General features: G+C 38.0%; 1 protein-coding gene across 1 annotated transcript; it reads right to left on the bottom strand.

Annotated features, from left to right (window-relative positions):
• Positions 1 to 271: 271 nt before the first annotated feature.
• On the bottom strand, positions 272 to 4,436 carry LOC108965837 (mediator of RNA polymerase II transcription subunit 26-like; the record flags this gene model as incomplete). The annotated part of the gene is given in 1 exon segment (XM_018928491.1): positions 272 to 4,436. A coding segment is annotated over 1 exon segment (4,073 nt), but the record flags the coding sequence as incomplete, so codon positions are not given.
• Positions 4,437 to 12,197: the final 7,761 nt, after the last annotated feature.

Raw genomic sequence — 12,197 nt, 5'->3', positions numbered from 1 at the left:
CACATTAGCACACAGCTGATTCCGATATTGGGTTCGCGTATGTTTGAAAAGACGAAAATCCAATCGGATCCTGTGATACCATAATTGGTTTAAAATTCTGACAATTAAGCACATCTGAGTATGTAAACATTAAATTCACAAGAACTGTAGCACTACCCCGTAGAGGCCCCGTAAACAAAAGATGAAAATGCAACTGTATTATTTTTTGCATACAAGTGCAAAGCTAATTATTTCATATTCATTACAAATATAATTTTTTAAATTCAAGTTATTTTATTTATCATAGTTTATTATATTTATTATTTATATTTAACAAACGCAGGCCGAAAAACATATGCATAGAAGAGTGAAAATCCGTTAAACTCAATCGAGAACTACGTACGGTAGTACAGTAAGCAATTCATCATTGTAGGAACGCAATTGTAGAACTTGATGCCACTCTTTAAATTGTTGAGTCCGGGCATAATTATTCCCATCTTCCTCATCTGCATCCTCGTCCACAACGCGCAGACTTGTGCAACCAAGATGTCTGACATCGTCATTAAATTGTTGTTTTGTATTAATATTTAAAGCAGCATCAGTATTAAGATTGGAATCGTCATGAATGTTTAAATAATTTTGCTCTTTAAATTCATTACCATTACCGGGTTGTTTACTAAGATTAATTTGAGTTTTTAAACAAGGATCTTTAATATAGTTACTAATTAAATTAATGTTATTACTGTTTTTATTATAAATGTTATTATAATCATCACAATTTTTATTTGCGAGCATTTGCTCTTGTTGTTTTTCTGCAACAGTAGCACGACCATCGTAACAAATATTGTTAAAAGAGTACAATAGTCCGTTGTTTTCTAAAGGCAATTCTTCGTTGACATTATCTTCTATATTACTACCAGTAGAATCAGTAAACGCAAGAAGACTATTCGCCTTCGAGATAGCAGTATTTACAGACAGCATAAATTCATCGTTGTCTGCACCGTCCTCTTCATCTACAATTTTAACTCCATGAATATTGCCTCCTTTAATACCGGTATTATTTTTGACATTCAGGGCATCAGCCGAGACATTATCGGCCATTACGCCGCAGACTTCACTTATAACTACATTTTCTGTTGACAAATCGCATGAGGAGCAACTGGAATAAATTGTAAAAGGTGATGCCGACAGACTACAATTTCGCTGATGTTCGTATGATTCTCTTTTAAGTGATTCTAATTGAATGCCAATTTCAGAATTAGCGGTGCCATTAGACTTTACATCGGCATCAAAACTTATGTTATCTTCTAAGTCGTTACAATGATCATATTCGCTATCATTGGCACAGCTTGAGCTACAGCTGCTGAAATTTAGAATACTTTGCTTAATCCCTGCTGCATCAGATATAATAAGTTCATGAGAGAAAAATAGGTCACGATGAAGTTTTACATCTTGCAAACAATCTAAAGCTTCCTTTGTATTCTTCTTAATCTTACGTCTTCTGTGTTGTTTCCGTTTTTTTAAACATATATTCTTAGTTATTGGTGCAGAAGGGCTATTTTCTGGGTCTTCAAACATCTTAATACCACCGCATTTTTGTATAATCGACGTTGGAATAGTTGGATGTGTGTCTACCGGAACCTCGGATTGAAGTTGTGGACGAATTTCTTCAATTGACGATACATCAGTTGTTTCTAAAACTTCTGATGTTAATCGATTATTTATACCTTCGCAAACCTCTAGCTCTTTGACAATAAGCTCATGCATGTCTAAACCTCTGTTATTATTTTTAGTTTGTACAAAAGTTGTATTGGATATAATGGGTGATATTGTTATAGCTGATGCGCGAGAACCGTACGTATTACTGCTAGCGAAAGTTGGAGAAATGGCAGAAAGAGAATTTGAGGGAGAATTAGTTTTACTAGGAGTTTTTTTAATAGTTAGTACTATATGGTTATTGCCAGTTGAAGGCGCCGATATATCCCGTGTGACAACTTCGTGAAAATCACCACTATAATCATCAATGTCTTCATATTCATCGAACTCTACATCACCATCAACATCTAGGTCTTCACAACAATCGTACTCCATTTCTTGTTCATCACTACAGTTGTTTTCAACTGAATTCGCAATAATCTCGTCATAGCCACTTCCTAAATTACACTGATTGTATGTCGAAATGTGGCTGCCTGGACTAGTTATTGACGCAAATTCTTCATTTTTGGCAGTAACCTTCTGTGCACTTTTATTTCGAACCTCAATGGGAGTTCCTTCATTCCCATCGCCGTTACCTTCTATAGGTGATTCCTCATTGTCTTCATCACTGCTATTATTGCTGCTCCCACCTGAGAATTGCATTTGAGTTGCTACTTTACCGTTTATTGCAATTTTTATCCGTTTGATTCTTGGTCGTTTATTTTTCTGACTAGCGCTGCCAACGTTAACATTATCAGCTACTGATCTTGGTATAATTCTTCTGCGTTTACTTCTCCTTTCGGTGTTTACGTGCAAAATCCTTTGATCCTTAAACTGACGTTTCAATTTGAAGCTAATCGACTGTTGGGTTTGTTTCAAAGTTGAGTTACTACAGCTGCTGCTGTGTCGACTATATGCATTTTTATCATTGGTTGCATTTTTTGCTTTTTCTGCGGTGTCCATAGGCAGCATCGCGTTAGGGAATAAACTGCCTTCTAATTTGCAACTAGAATCACTAATTGTTACGACTGTGGAGTTGATATTATTATATTCCCGTAGTTGTTTTGAAATTTGTTTTGGTTCTATGTCACTGTACACATTCAATGGCGTTTTCGTTCCTATGTTCGAGCTATAATCTAAATGATCAGCAATAGCAAGTAGATTTTGCCCATTCCGATCACTCCCATTTAACTCATTTGAATCTGTCAGAAATAGGTCAGTGTCGTGACCGACTACATCAATAGTTATGTCTTTAAGCATGACATTGTTATTGTTATTTTTGCTTACAATAGCACCAGCTGCTACGTCGAAACTTTTTGTCAAACTAAGCACTGCATCATTTAACTGGTCGCAAATATGTGTTAAACCTTCAGATTCCTTTAACTTAGCGTCATCTGCCAGATTATAATTTCCCGATGCCGTTTGACTGTTTTCTGTATTGATGCTGATACAAATTCCGTGTTCATCAGTCTTGTACTCTTCAATTCTTTCATTATCGTCAAACTGTTCCACCGCACAGCCATCATTTCGAGACGCAAGTTTGGTTGATTCAGTGCCAGTTACTTTACGGCATATTTTACGTTTGTCCGATTTATGTTTAAATTTATTTAATAACACTGAACGAGCTACACCTAAAAATGGTATAGTAAACATTTTTGGAGTCGTTGCTGCCTTTTTAGGACTGGAGGTTTCAAAGAAATGTATATGGCTTAAATCTTTAGGTATGCGTTCCGTTGCAAGAACACCGTACTTTGGTACAACATTGCTACCATCTGTTACTACATAAATATGTTCGACGTCGACTGCTGTGGTAACATCATTCAGTGCCAAGTTCAGCGCAATATTATAATTAGCATCATCCCAATTACCATTAACATTCGGTATGAAGCAATTATGTAAGGCATCGATGTGAAATTGTGTAATTCTTTGGGTTTGTAAGTCAAAACGTTGCATTGCCACACACTTGGGATCCTCTACTACTTCATACGTAGGAAGGATAGGCATAGGTTTTTCGTCATTCAGTTGAGTGTGTTCAACAACGGGCACTTTAAAATTGAGTAATTGTGACTGTTGGAAATCGCTATCCTTTGTTTCAATAATTTCTGGTTCTGGTTCGGCTTCTGCAATGCTTTCCTGTTCTTTTTTCAAACTAGCAGCAGCGGCTTCCGCTTTTATTTTAGGCAGTGGATCCTCATCTTCATCAAAATCAAGATCAAATATTGATTTCTTAGGTTTCGGTTTCGGAACAGTTGGTGGCAATGGAGAATTCGGTGACATAGGCTTTAAAACGTACTCATCGGATTTAAAAGTATTGCCAGCATTAGCTTCAATCTTAATAGCAAATTTATCCACGTCCTCGCTTAGAAAGCTTTCATGATAGTTCGGTGTCTGTTCATTTTGTTTTGTGGGCTCTCCTCCTTTCACCTCGTCAGAGTCGTTATTAGTTTGAGATGTTTCAATTACTTTACAAGTACATGGTACTAACTCTGCTGTGCACTGTAATTCAATGGCTTTGGAAAGTGTTACAGGTGGCAATTTCTTTAAGATCTCAATCAACTGTTTTTCAATTACAACAATTTGGTTTCCGGTATCACTATACTTATTACTCTCAATTAGAGGATTTGTATTAATTTTCGCTTCAGGCTGTTGTTGAATATTACTATTACTGTCGAAGGATAGTGAGCGCTTTAGATGTTTAGGGGCTGCAGAGCTATCCCGAGAGGGTTCTGAAGTGCCTGTATCGCTAGTAGTCTCACATTCACCTTAAAAAATATAAATTTTGAGTATTATGGAATAGGAATTACTCATTCTTGAACTTACCTGCATGCATATTAGTCATATTTTCTGGTGTAGAACGCGTAGCCATGGTGGACATGGTGGCATTGGTGGAACAGGCATCAAAAGTATGCGGTGATTGTAAGGAGGGTTCTACAATATAATGAGATGTTAACTTGTGCAAAAACAAGTATGTTTTGTGAATTTAAATGTCTTTATTCTCATGGTACATAAGGTATAGAATTGAAGTAATGTTGAATATAATTTACACGGACATGTAAAAAAAAAACAGTAGAATATCGGCGTCCCCATAACATCAAATCACAAAATACAGGTTCATTTGTAGAAAATACTGTTGATCAGGTTTATTATCTCAATGGATAATTTTGTATTTTTTTATGCGAAAGTATTTACTACTTTCTCTCGTGTTCCAAATTGCAAACGGAAAGTTTCAGTAATTTTGATATTATGAAGGTCTGAATTTCAAAACGTGAATTGTAGGGAAAAGCCTTTAAAAGGTTGAAGAGTAAAAGTGGCTGTATATCCTTTTTACGCAGCCAAATCAATTTAATACATGTGGCTTGCCAACACCAGTCTGTATTGAAGAGTAAAAGTGACTGTATAGCCTTTTTGCACAGCCAAATCAATTTAATACATTAAAATTCAAGGATGATCCACTTCCAGGTTTCTTACTTTTTTAAGCACACATAAACTTAAAATTTAATATGAAACTTAAAATAAAATGAGGAATGTTTACTTTCATTCGAAAGAACATTTTTTTGTTTTATTTTTTGAAGATTCTCTTATCTTTACAGAACGTGAATTTTCGTAATAAAGTTGAAGAATTTGTAAACGTTGTTCAGGTGAAATGCCAAACAATACTAAACAAAAACAACATGACAGCTTGAATATCACCAACTACGACAAGACAAAAACCACGGCAAACAACAAAGCACGATATAGCACCGGTGCAGGAAAGGATGACCTATCACCGGAGGAGCGTGCATTGTTTCAGGAGCATGCCAGGGATGATGATGACGACAGGCACCTATGCAGCGATGCTCAGCAGGCGACATCCACTGCGGCCGCTGCTGTTGAAACGAACACCACCAAAAATCCCTAAGCAGGTTCAGCTTCTCGGATTCGAGACAAACGCAACAGGCCTGTAAAGCGGAGCGAGGATATGAACGATGAACTAGCGTAAAGTGTTACCGGAGGCACCTCTAGGAGGGAATAACTCTTGAATAGTTTGCGCGCAACAGGGTAAGAGGAAGCAGTGCCTTCCCAGGAACTGATGTCCGGTTAACGCAATCTTGACCGTTAGGCATGCAAGCGAAAAGGCAGGGCTCCCCACCACTCAGACCGCAAAACGGGAATAACGCCACAAGAACTCCAAAAGCCAAAAGCACAATTATACACAGATGGCTGGAAGTTAATTTTCGCAACGAATACCCTTCGTATACCCTAAAAGGCATACAGATGGCTGTGCTGCTTTTCAACTACCCTTCGGAGACCTTAGGGAGGAGTTTACTGCTTTTCAATATCTTCTTACAGAATAGGTATATAAAGTATGGGTACCCAGCATCCTTCTATGGGGTGTAGTTTAAGGAAGATCACTCTCAAGCTGGTAGGCTGGAAGGGTTCCGTGCTATGCGCGAAAAAATAAGAGGACATTCCCCAATGTATAGCATAAAAGTGTTCCTCCTCATATTAGCAGGCAAGCCTTATGAGTTATCTCTCTTGTTCGTCAGAAAAAAAATGAGAGAATTAACACCTCGGTCTGACGAAAACCATGAGCCATACAAACCTATGCGGAAGGAGGGTATGCGCCTGAACTCCAGAGGTTCAGCTCAGTGGTCATAAGAATACCCAAGACTCTTTTGATAGCGGAACTAGTGGTGGATGTGGAATTTACTCGCTCTGGCGGCAGTACGGCCAAGCAGGCTGCCACTGCTGAGGCATGAGTGGTATGAGTCCGTAGGGAGGAACTGGGCGCACAAAGAAGGGTGTTGCTCTCCACGCAGGAGCTTCAGAAGACAGAAACCTGGATGATAACGCGTAGGACGGCGAAGATGAGGACCAGACCTGGTTTTAGGTTAACCAATTCTAAACTTAAAAGTTACGCAGGTGAATCTGCGTAAGACGGCGTCAGTATCGGCTCTCATCGCAAGCAGGTTCATATCGGATAACTTGGGCAACTTGCTGAAACAACAATAAAGGATACAGAGACTTGCGTAGAAGTTAGGAACAATATTGATTCCTTTTGAATTTCACAGTTCCGTCTAGAGCATTACGGTTCAACTTTGTTTCATTGGAAAAAATTATCTAAGACCAGCGTTTTAAAAGATATGCTACTCCCGTAGCATTCCATTTTGTTAGGTTCAAGGAGGGGAGCTACCCTCCACGCAGGAAGTCCTCGAAGGGCTAGGAGACCCGATTGATGGCAGTGCGTAATCCGCGTTCAGGATTTGCCCCTCATAAAACCGATTCTATAGTGGCCGTCAACGAGGAAGTCGCCCAAGTGAACCTGCACTACGCGGCGGCACACTTGGCTGCCATAGCGAGTAGGTTCACTTCGGATAAACTAGGAATCCTGTTGATCCAAGAGCCTTGGGATTACAGAGGGGAGGTTAGAGGACTCAAGACAGATTTCATCTCTCCTAGAACTTGTGTAGTAGTCACGAACTATATTGGCTTCTTTTGAATTTGAGAGTTCCTGACGCAGGATCTGGTGACGGTGCAAGCCATCATAGACGCGTATCACTGCAGCTGCCCCCTAAAGGCGACTACAGGCAGGCCTAACTGTCCCTGGTGGTCAAGAAAACTCTCAGATCTCAGGAAATAGTCAAGGAGGCTGTTTAGCAAAGCGAAAAAAGGTTAGGTCAACCACAGCAAGTTTAAATTTGCAAATAACCTCCCTAGGGAGGTCCCGCCACTGGTCGTATTTTACACCGGGCACTGCAAACTGAATAAGTATTTACATAACATGGTCTTATCATCTTGCGTAAACTGCCGGTTCTGCGAAAGGAACACCTGCTAATCGACTGCACAGCAGTCTGTAGATGCAGGCTTAAAGCCCTTGGATCCAGGTTACCGAATACCCAGCAGAATATTGGACTTTATCAATATGCTGGGGCTATGTGAGTTCTTGGGATTTAGGAGAGGGCACAATAGACTTAAGGTTGCGGTGCATTCCTCATTTATTAATCTAATCTAATCTAATACCGCTCCCAATTTTTTGCAAGAACAGAGCACAACACTTAACACACTTTTGCTACAGCTTTAGTTTTTTACCTAACAAAGCTCCGAGCGGAGCAGAGGATACTTTTACAATGTTCTGCTACGGGCCCTACGGTAGCTATAGCATAGCAATAATTCTAGAAATTTTGCTGCTACACAGTAAATGGAAACACTGCCTAAGACCATCTACTTTGCCGCAGTCGTATTATACAAAAATTAATTATTAGCTGAAACAGCTGTTTAAATTTTGTTCTCTTTTCACTTTCCGTATTAACGTTCTTTCTCTTTATCGTTAAGTATGTTTTTGAGCGGTATTCTCCGAAATATAAAATCCTCATAGCAATAAAACAAAGTACTATATATATTATAATAAAAATAGGTATTCCCTTATGAGTAAGTTAAGTAAGTTTAGCATTAATTACTGAAATTGAATAGATCACAATCAAAATTGTCTTTGACTATTAATTTATATTAACCTTAGAATCGTGACATAGCTGTACAACTTAATCTCGAGACTTGGGAACTCAGTGCCCAGTAATGTATTTTCTATGGAAATTTAGACTTTTAAGACGTTTTTTTTATGGAAAAGCCAAAATGTCGCCTGTTTATGTAAATAATTTAATAAAACTTGGGATTATTGCTAGAAACAAATGTATTTTTATTGAAAACTGTGAAAATCAAATAAAGTTTTAATTTCGAACTGCTCAAATGGGTGAAATTCTTCTCTGTCTTTTTGATATATTTTGATTGGGTGTAGACGTTGTTAGAGTATTGTCAACATCTTCATCATTGTCTGAGTCCGTGTCAGCTTCAGCACTGTATTTTTCAAAATAGCACTTTTCACACGTCCTTATATAGTGTTTGGTGCATGTCGGAATAAGGCAATGGTCACAAACTGCTGTTGTYTTATTATCGATCTTATTAGTTTTGCAGCTTTCACACCGCCGTTTCAAAGTGTTGACCTGTGTCAAGAAAGAAAATAGTGAATAAATTTGAAAGTGAACTAATTTTGAAATAAAATGAATTATGAAACCTTACCTGTATTGATGGACGCGAGCTCACCACTGCAGGAAACGGTTTGAAATTGATCAAGTCCATTGCAATTTYAGCTGTAGTTAGTTTTTGTTTTGCATCGGTTTTGTAATTGCTTCTGCGCTAGCTCCATAGAGAGTTCTTTCAAAAATATCTTACGCTTTTCAGACTTATTGGTGTTCCACATAGGGTGACTAAGATCAGTCTGAACACTTCAAGCATATTATAAAATAATGCCATGGGCCAGCAGTTGGTTTTTCTTTTGCCAGAAAATCCACGTAGCATTTTGTCAAAAGTATCAACGTCACCTTTACGCTCATTATAATCATGTGTGACTAGTGGTTTTTTGTTATAAGATTTACATCTTTGCTGGCATGAGCAGTTGAAAGCACTAGCACATTTTTCTTCGAATGTGTTGTAAAGCTTACTAATTGCATTGATTTTGAGAAACAAAACACATATTCAAATACACCTCTCTTTTTTTGCTTCTTCAGAGGATGTAAATAGTTTTGGCAATTGTGGCTTATTGGCTCGTATTGTGCCCACCAACGTAGTATTCCGCACAATCAAATCTTCCGCCAATTCATAACTTGTGAAAAAGTTGTCCATTGTTATATTCGCACCCCTATCCAAATATTGATTATTGAGTCGCATAACAAGATTGCGCGCAATACCAAGCGACCGCTGTTCATTAGGCTGTGTCCCGAAATATACTTCGCCTGCAAGTGGATAGTTGGTTTTTGCGTCAACAAGCCAAAATATTTCTATGTCATATTTTCCAGGCTTAGAGGGAATGTATTGGCGGAAACTGAACCGGTTTTTTGCTGAAAGCAACTGTTAATCAACTGTCAATTCTTTTCTTGGGACAAATGGTATAGTCAAATTCGCCAAGAATAGTGTCCATGCATGACGAATAGGCGCCAATTTATCGTATCGTAGTCTCTCAGCGCGAGTCCGGGAATCGTCAAAGCATATAAAACGGCATAATTGTTCAAACCGATGCAGTGACATAACTGCTCTATAAAAGGGCATGTTCGTTTTGTGAAAAAGATCCTTAGCATGAACTAAGTTTGCCTTCTCAGCTCCGGAGTATAAAACTATTGCAATAAAAGCATATAATTCATCCGCATTTATGCCTTGCCAATATCTTATTTTTTTTTTAACTGTTTGATGCATATTTGCCCGTATTACTCTTTCAGCTTTCCTATTCGTTTCAAGAGCAATACTTTCAACAAGAGACACTGGGAAAACGCGTATGAAGGCATAAATTTTAGATCGAAAACTTTCCGTGCATAGTGAAGTTGATTGTCTACGCATTTAAAATGCCAGTTTCGTTCGCCGCTTTTCAGTTTGGCTTGGCATTGACCACCATAAAGTTGTATTGTTTCTTCCCTGACCACAATAGTTTTCTCCACGATTAACCTCAATAGCCGTGTTTGACAAATCAAGTTTGCTTTCGTCATTGCCTCTATCTACAGCAGTCTCCTCATGGATATATTCTTCGAAGCGTGGATCACTAATGGGCTGAGCATTATCATCTCCGTAGTCCGATTGGTCACTGGGTATTGATTCGTGGTCACCACCAAATTTAGGTTCTCGTCCACCAGCATCATCATCGCTATCATTAGCATGCAAATAATTTGAAATATTCTCCTCTTCTTCTTCCGTCAATTCACGCCGCAAAATTATATTTGTCACTAATTAGAAATACACAATAATCACCAAAACCGTTAGAAAACGCTTCTTCATACAAACTATATGAAGAAATATTATGGGCACTGAGTGACCCAAGTCACGTATAGCGTACACACCATATAAAATGCAATTACTTTCTTATTATAAGAGCTATGTGCCTAAAATTCTGTCAACTTATAAATAAAATAACAGTTTATCACTACGCGGAAAATAGATCAAATTGAACTACCCAAATCCCAGAAATTCAATTTCAAAAATGGGAATGGGCACTGAGTGCCCAACTCACGGTTCTAAGGTTAAGTTATTATCTTACTAAGCTAGTTTTAATTGCTATATTTTACTTCCCGATAACTAATATTAAAGCAAAATCATCTTCAAATGAGATATTATATAAACTCAACTGATGAAGCTAAATTTACTGAGCGACTCTAGGCACAATTCCGATTTCTTTGGCGCCGTGATTTGAAGGTACCGTTGGAAAGAAGAAGTCTTCCTGATTAAAAAATATTTATGAGATATTCGACCTTAAAGTTCAAAAATTCGAACATTTCAAGAAGCTATTTAACCACATTTAACACACTTTATGCACATTTTTTTCTTCTAATTAGTTAAATTAAACTATAAACTTTTAAATAAATTTTACACTTTTAGCAGGTTTTTACATAAGAAATATTTATTTTAAAAATTATATTTAAAAAAACCCGACTACTCTAAAGAGCTCGAGCAAAGTTATCAAGCTCTCATGCAACAACAAAGAACTCACTATCAACCAACAAGTAAAACAATTTCTGACTCAAACTCAAACTCACCTATAAACTTCTCAACTTACCTCTCAAACACCAACAACACAAGTAGCACAGTTTATAACTCAAACAACAGCTGTCTTTCTCATGGAGGCGATTCTCTTATGACCTAAGAAGACGACAAGGGCATGTCTCATTTTGACAAATAACTCAACAAACGAAAATAACTCAAAATACAAATCATATTTCCAAGCTGAACCTTTATTCCCTTTGTTACAATCATGTTTTCCATTTTACAATGGAACAGGAACGGTTTCTACAACAATTACCATGAGCTTCAGCTCTTGGTGCAATCCGACTCACCCTCAGTAATTCTACTAAATGAAACGCATTTACCTCACAATGCGAATGCAGTTCACCCGAAGCGCTATTCAGGCATATTCCATAACTTGTCAAACATAACTTCAAGTAAACAAGGTGTCGCAGTGTTGGTTAAAAAAGGCTTGACTTTTAAAAGAATAATGCTTCAATCCTCAATATCTGCTATTGCCATCGAGGTTGATTTAGGTTTTAAACTTAACATAATTTGCGCCTACATACCACCGACACAAACCTTTTCAAACGCAGACATATTATACTTGCTGCAACAAGTCTCATCACGTGTTATACTCGCAGGTGATCTTAATGCTTGGAGTTCAATATGGGGATCTCCAAAAGAGAACACAAGAGGAAAACACATTGAAGATGCTTTGCTCACTTCCGACCTCATTTGCCTTAACGATGGTAGTGCAACCCATTTTTCAACTCATGGCACATTCTCGCATCTTGACCTCACCTTCAGCTCAGCATCGCTTGCCCCAAATTGCAGTTGGAGTTTGTCAAGCGACTTACACGGTAGCGATCACTACCCAATTATCTGCAAAATCAACAAGTAGCGATATCGTTCAAACCAAAATTCATATTCAAAACTGACTTCGCTGACTGGCGTAAATTTTCAGATCTATGTGAAGAGGCAAATAACAAAATTCCCACCTCTAA

The sequence above is a fragment of the Bactrocera latifrons genome, unplaced genomic scaffold, assembly GCF_001853355.1.
Source record: "Bactrocera latifrons isolate USDA-ARS-PBARC rearing strain unplaced genomic scaffold, ASM185335v1 scaffold_1498, whole genome shotgun sequence".
In the NCBI taxonomy this organism is placed as follows: Eukaryota; Metazoa; Arthropoda; class Insecta; order Diptera; family Tephritidae; genus Bactrocera; species Bactrocera latifrons.
This window is presented reverse-complemented; position numbering and strand designations above follow the sequence as displayed.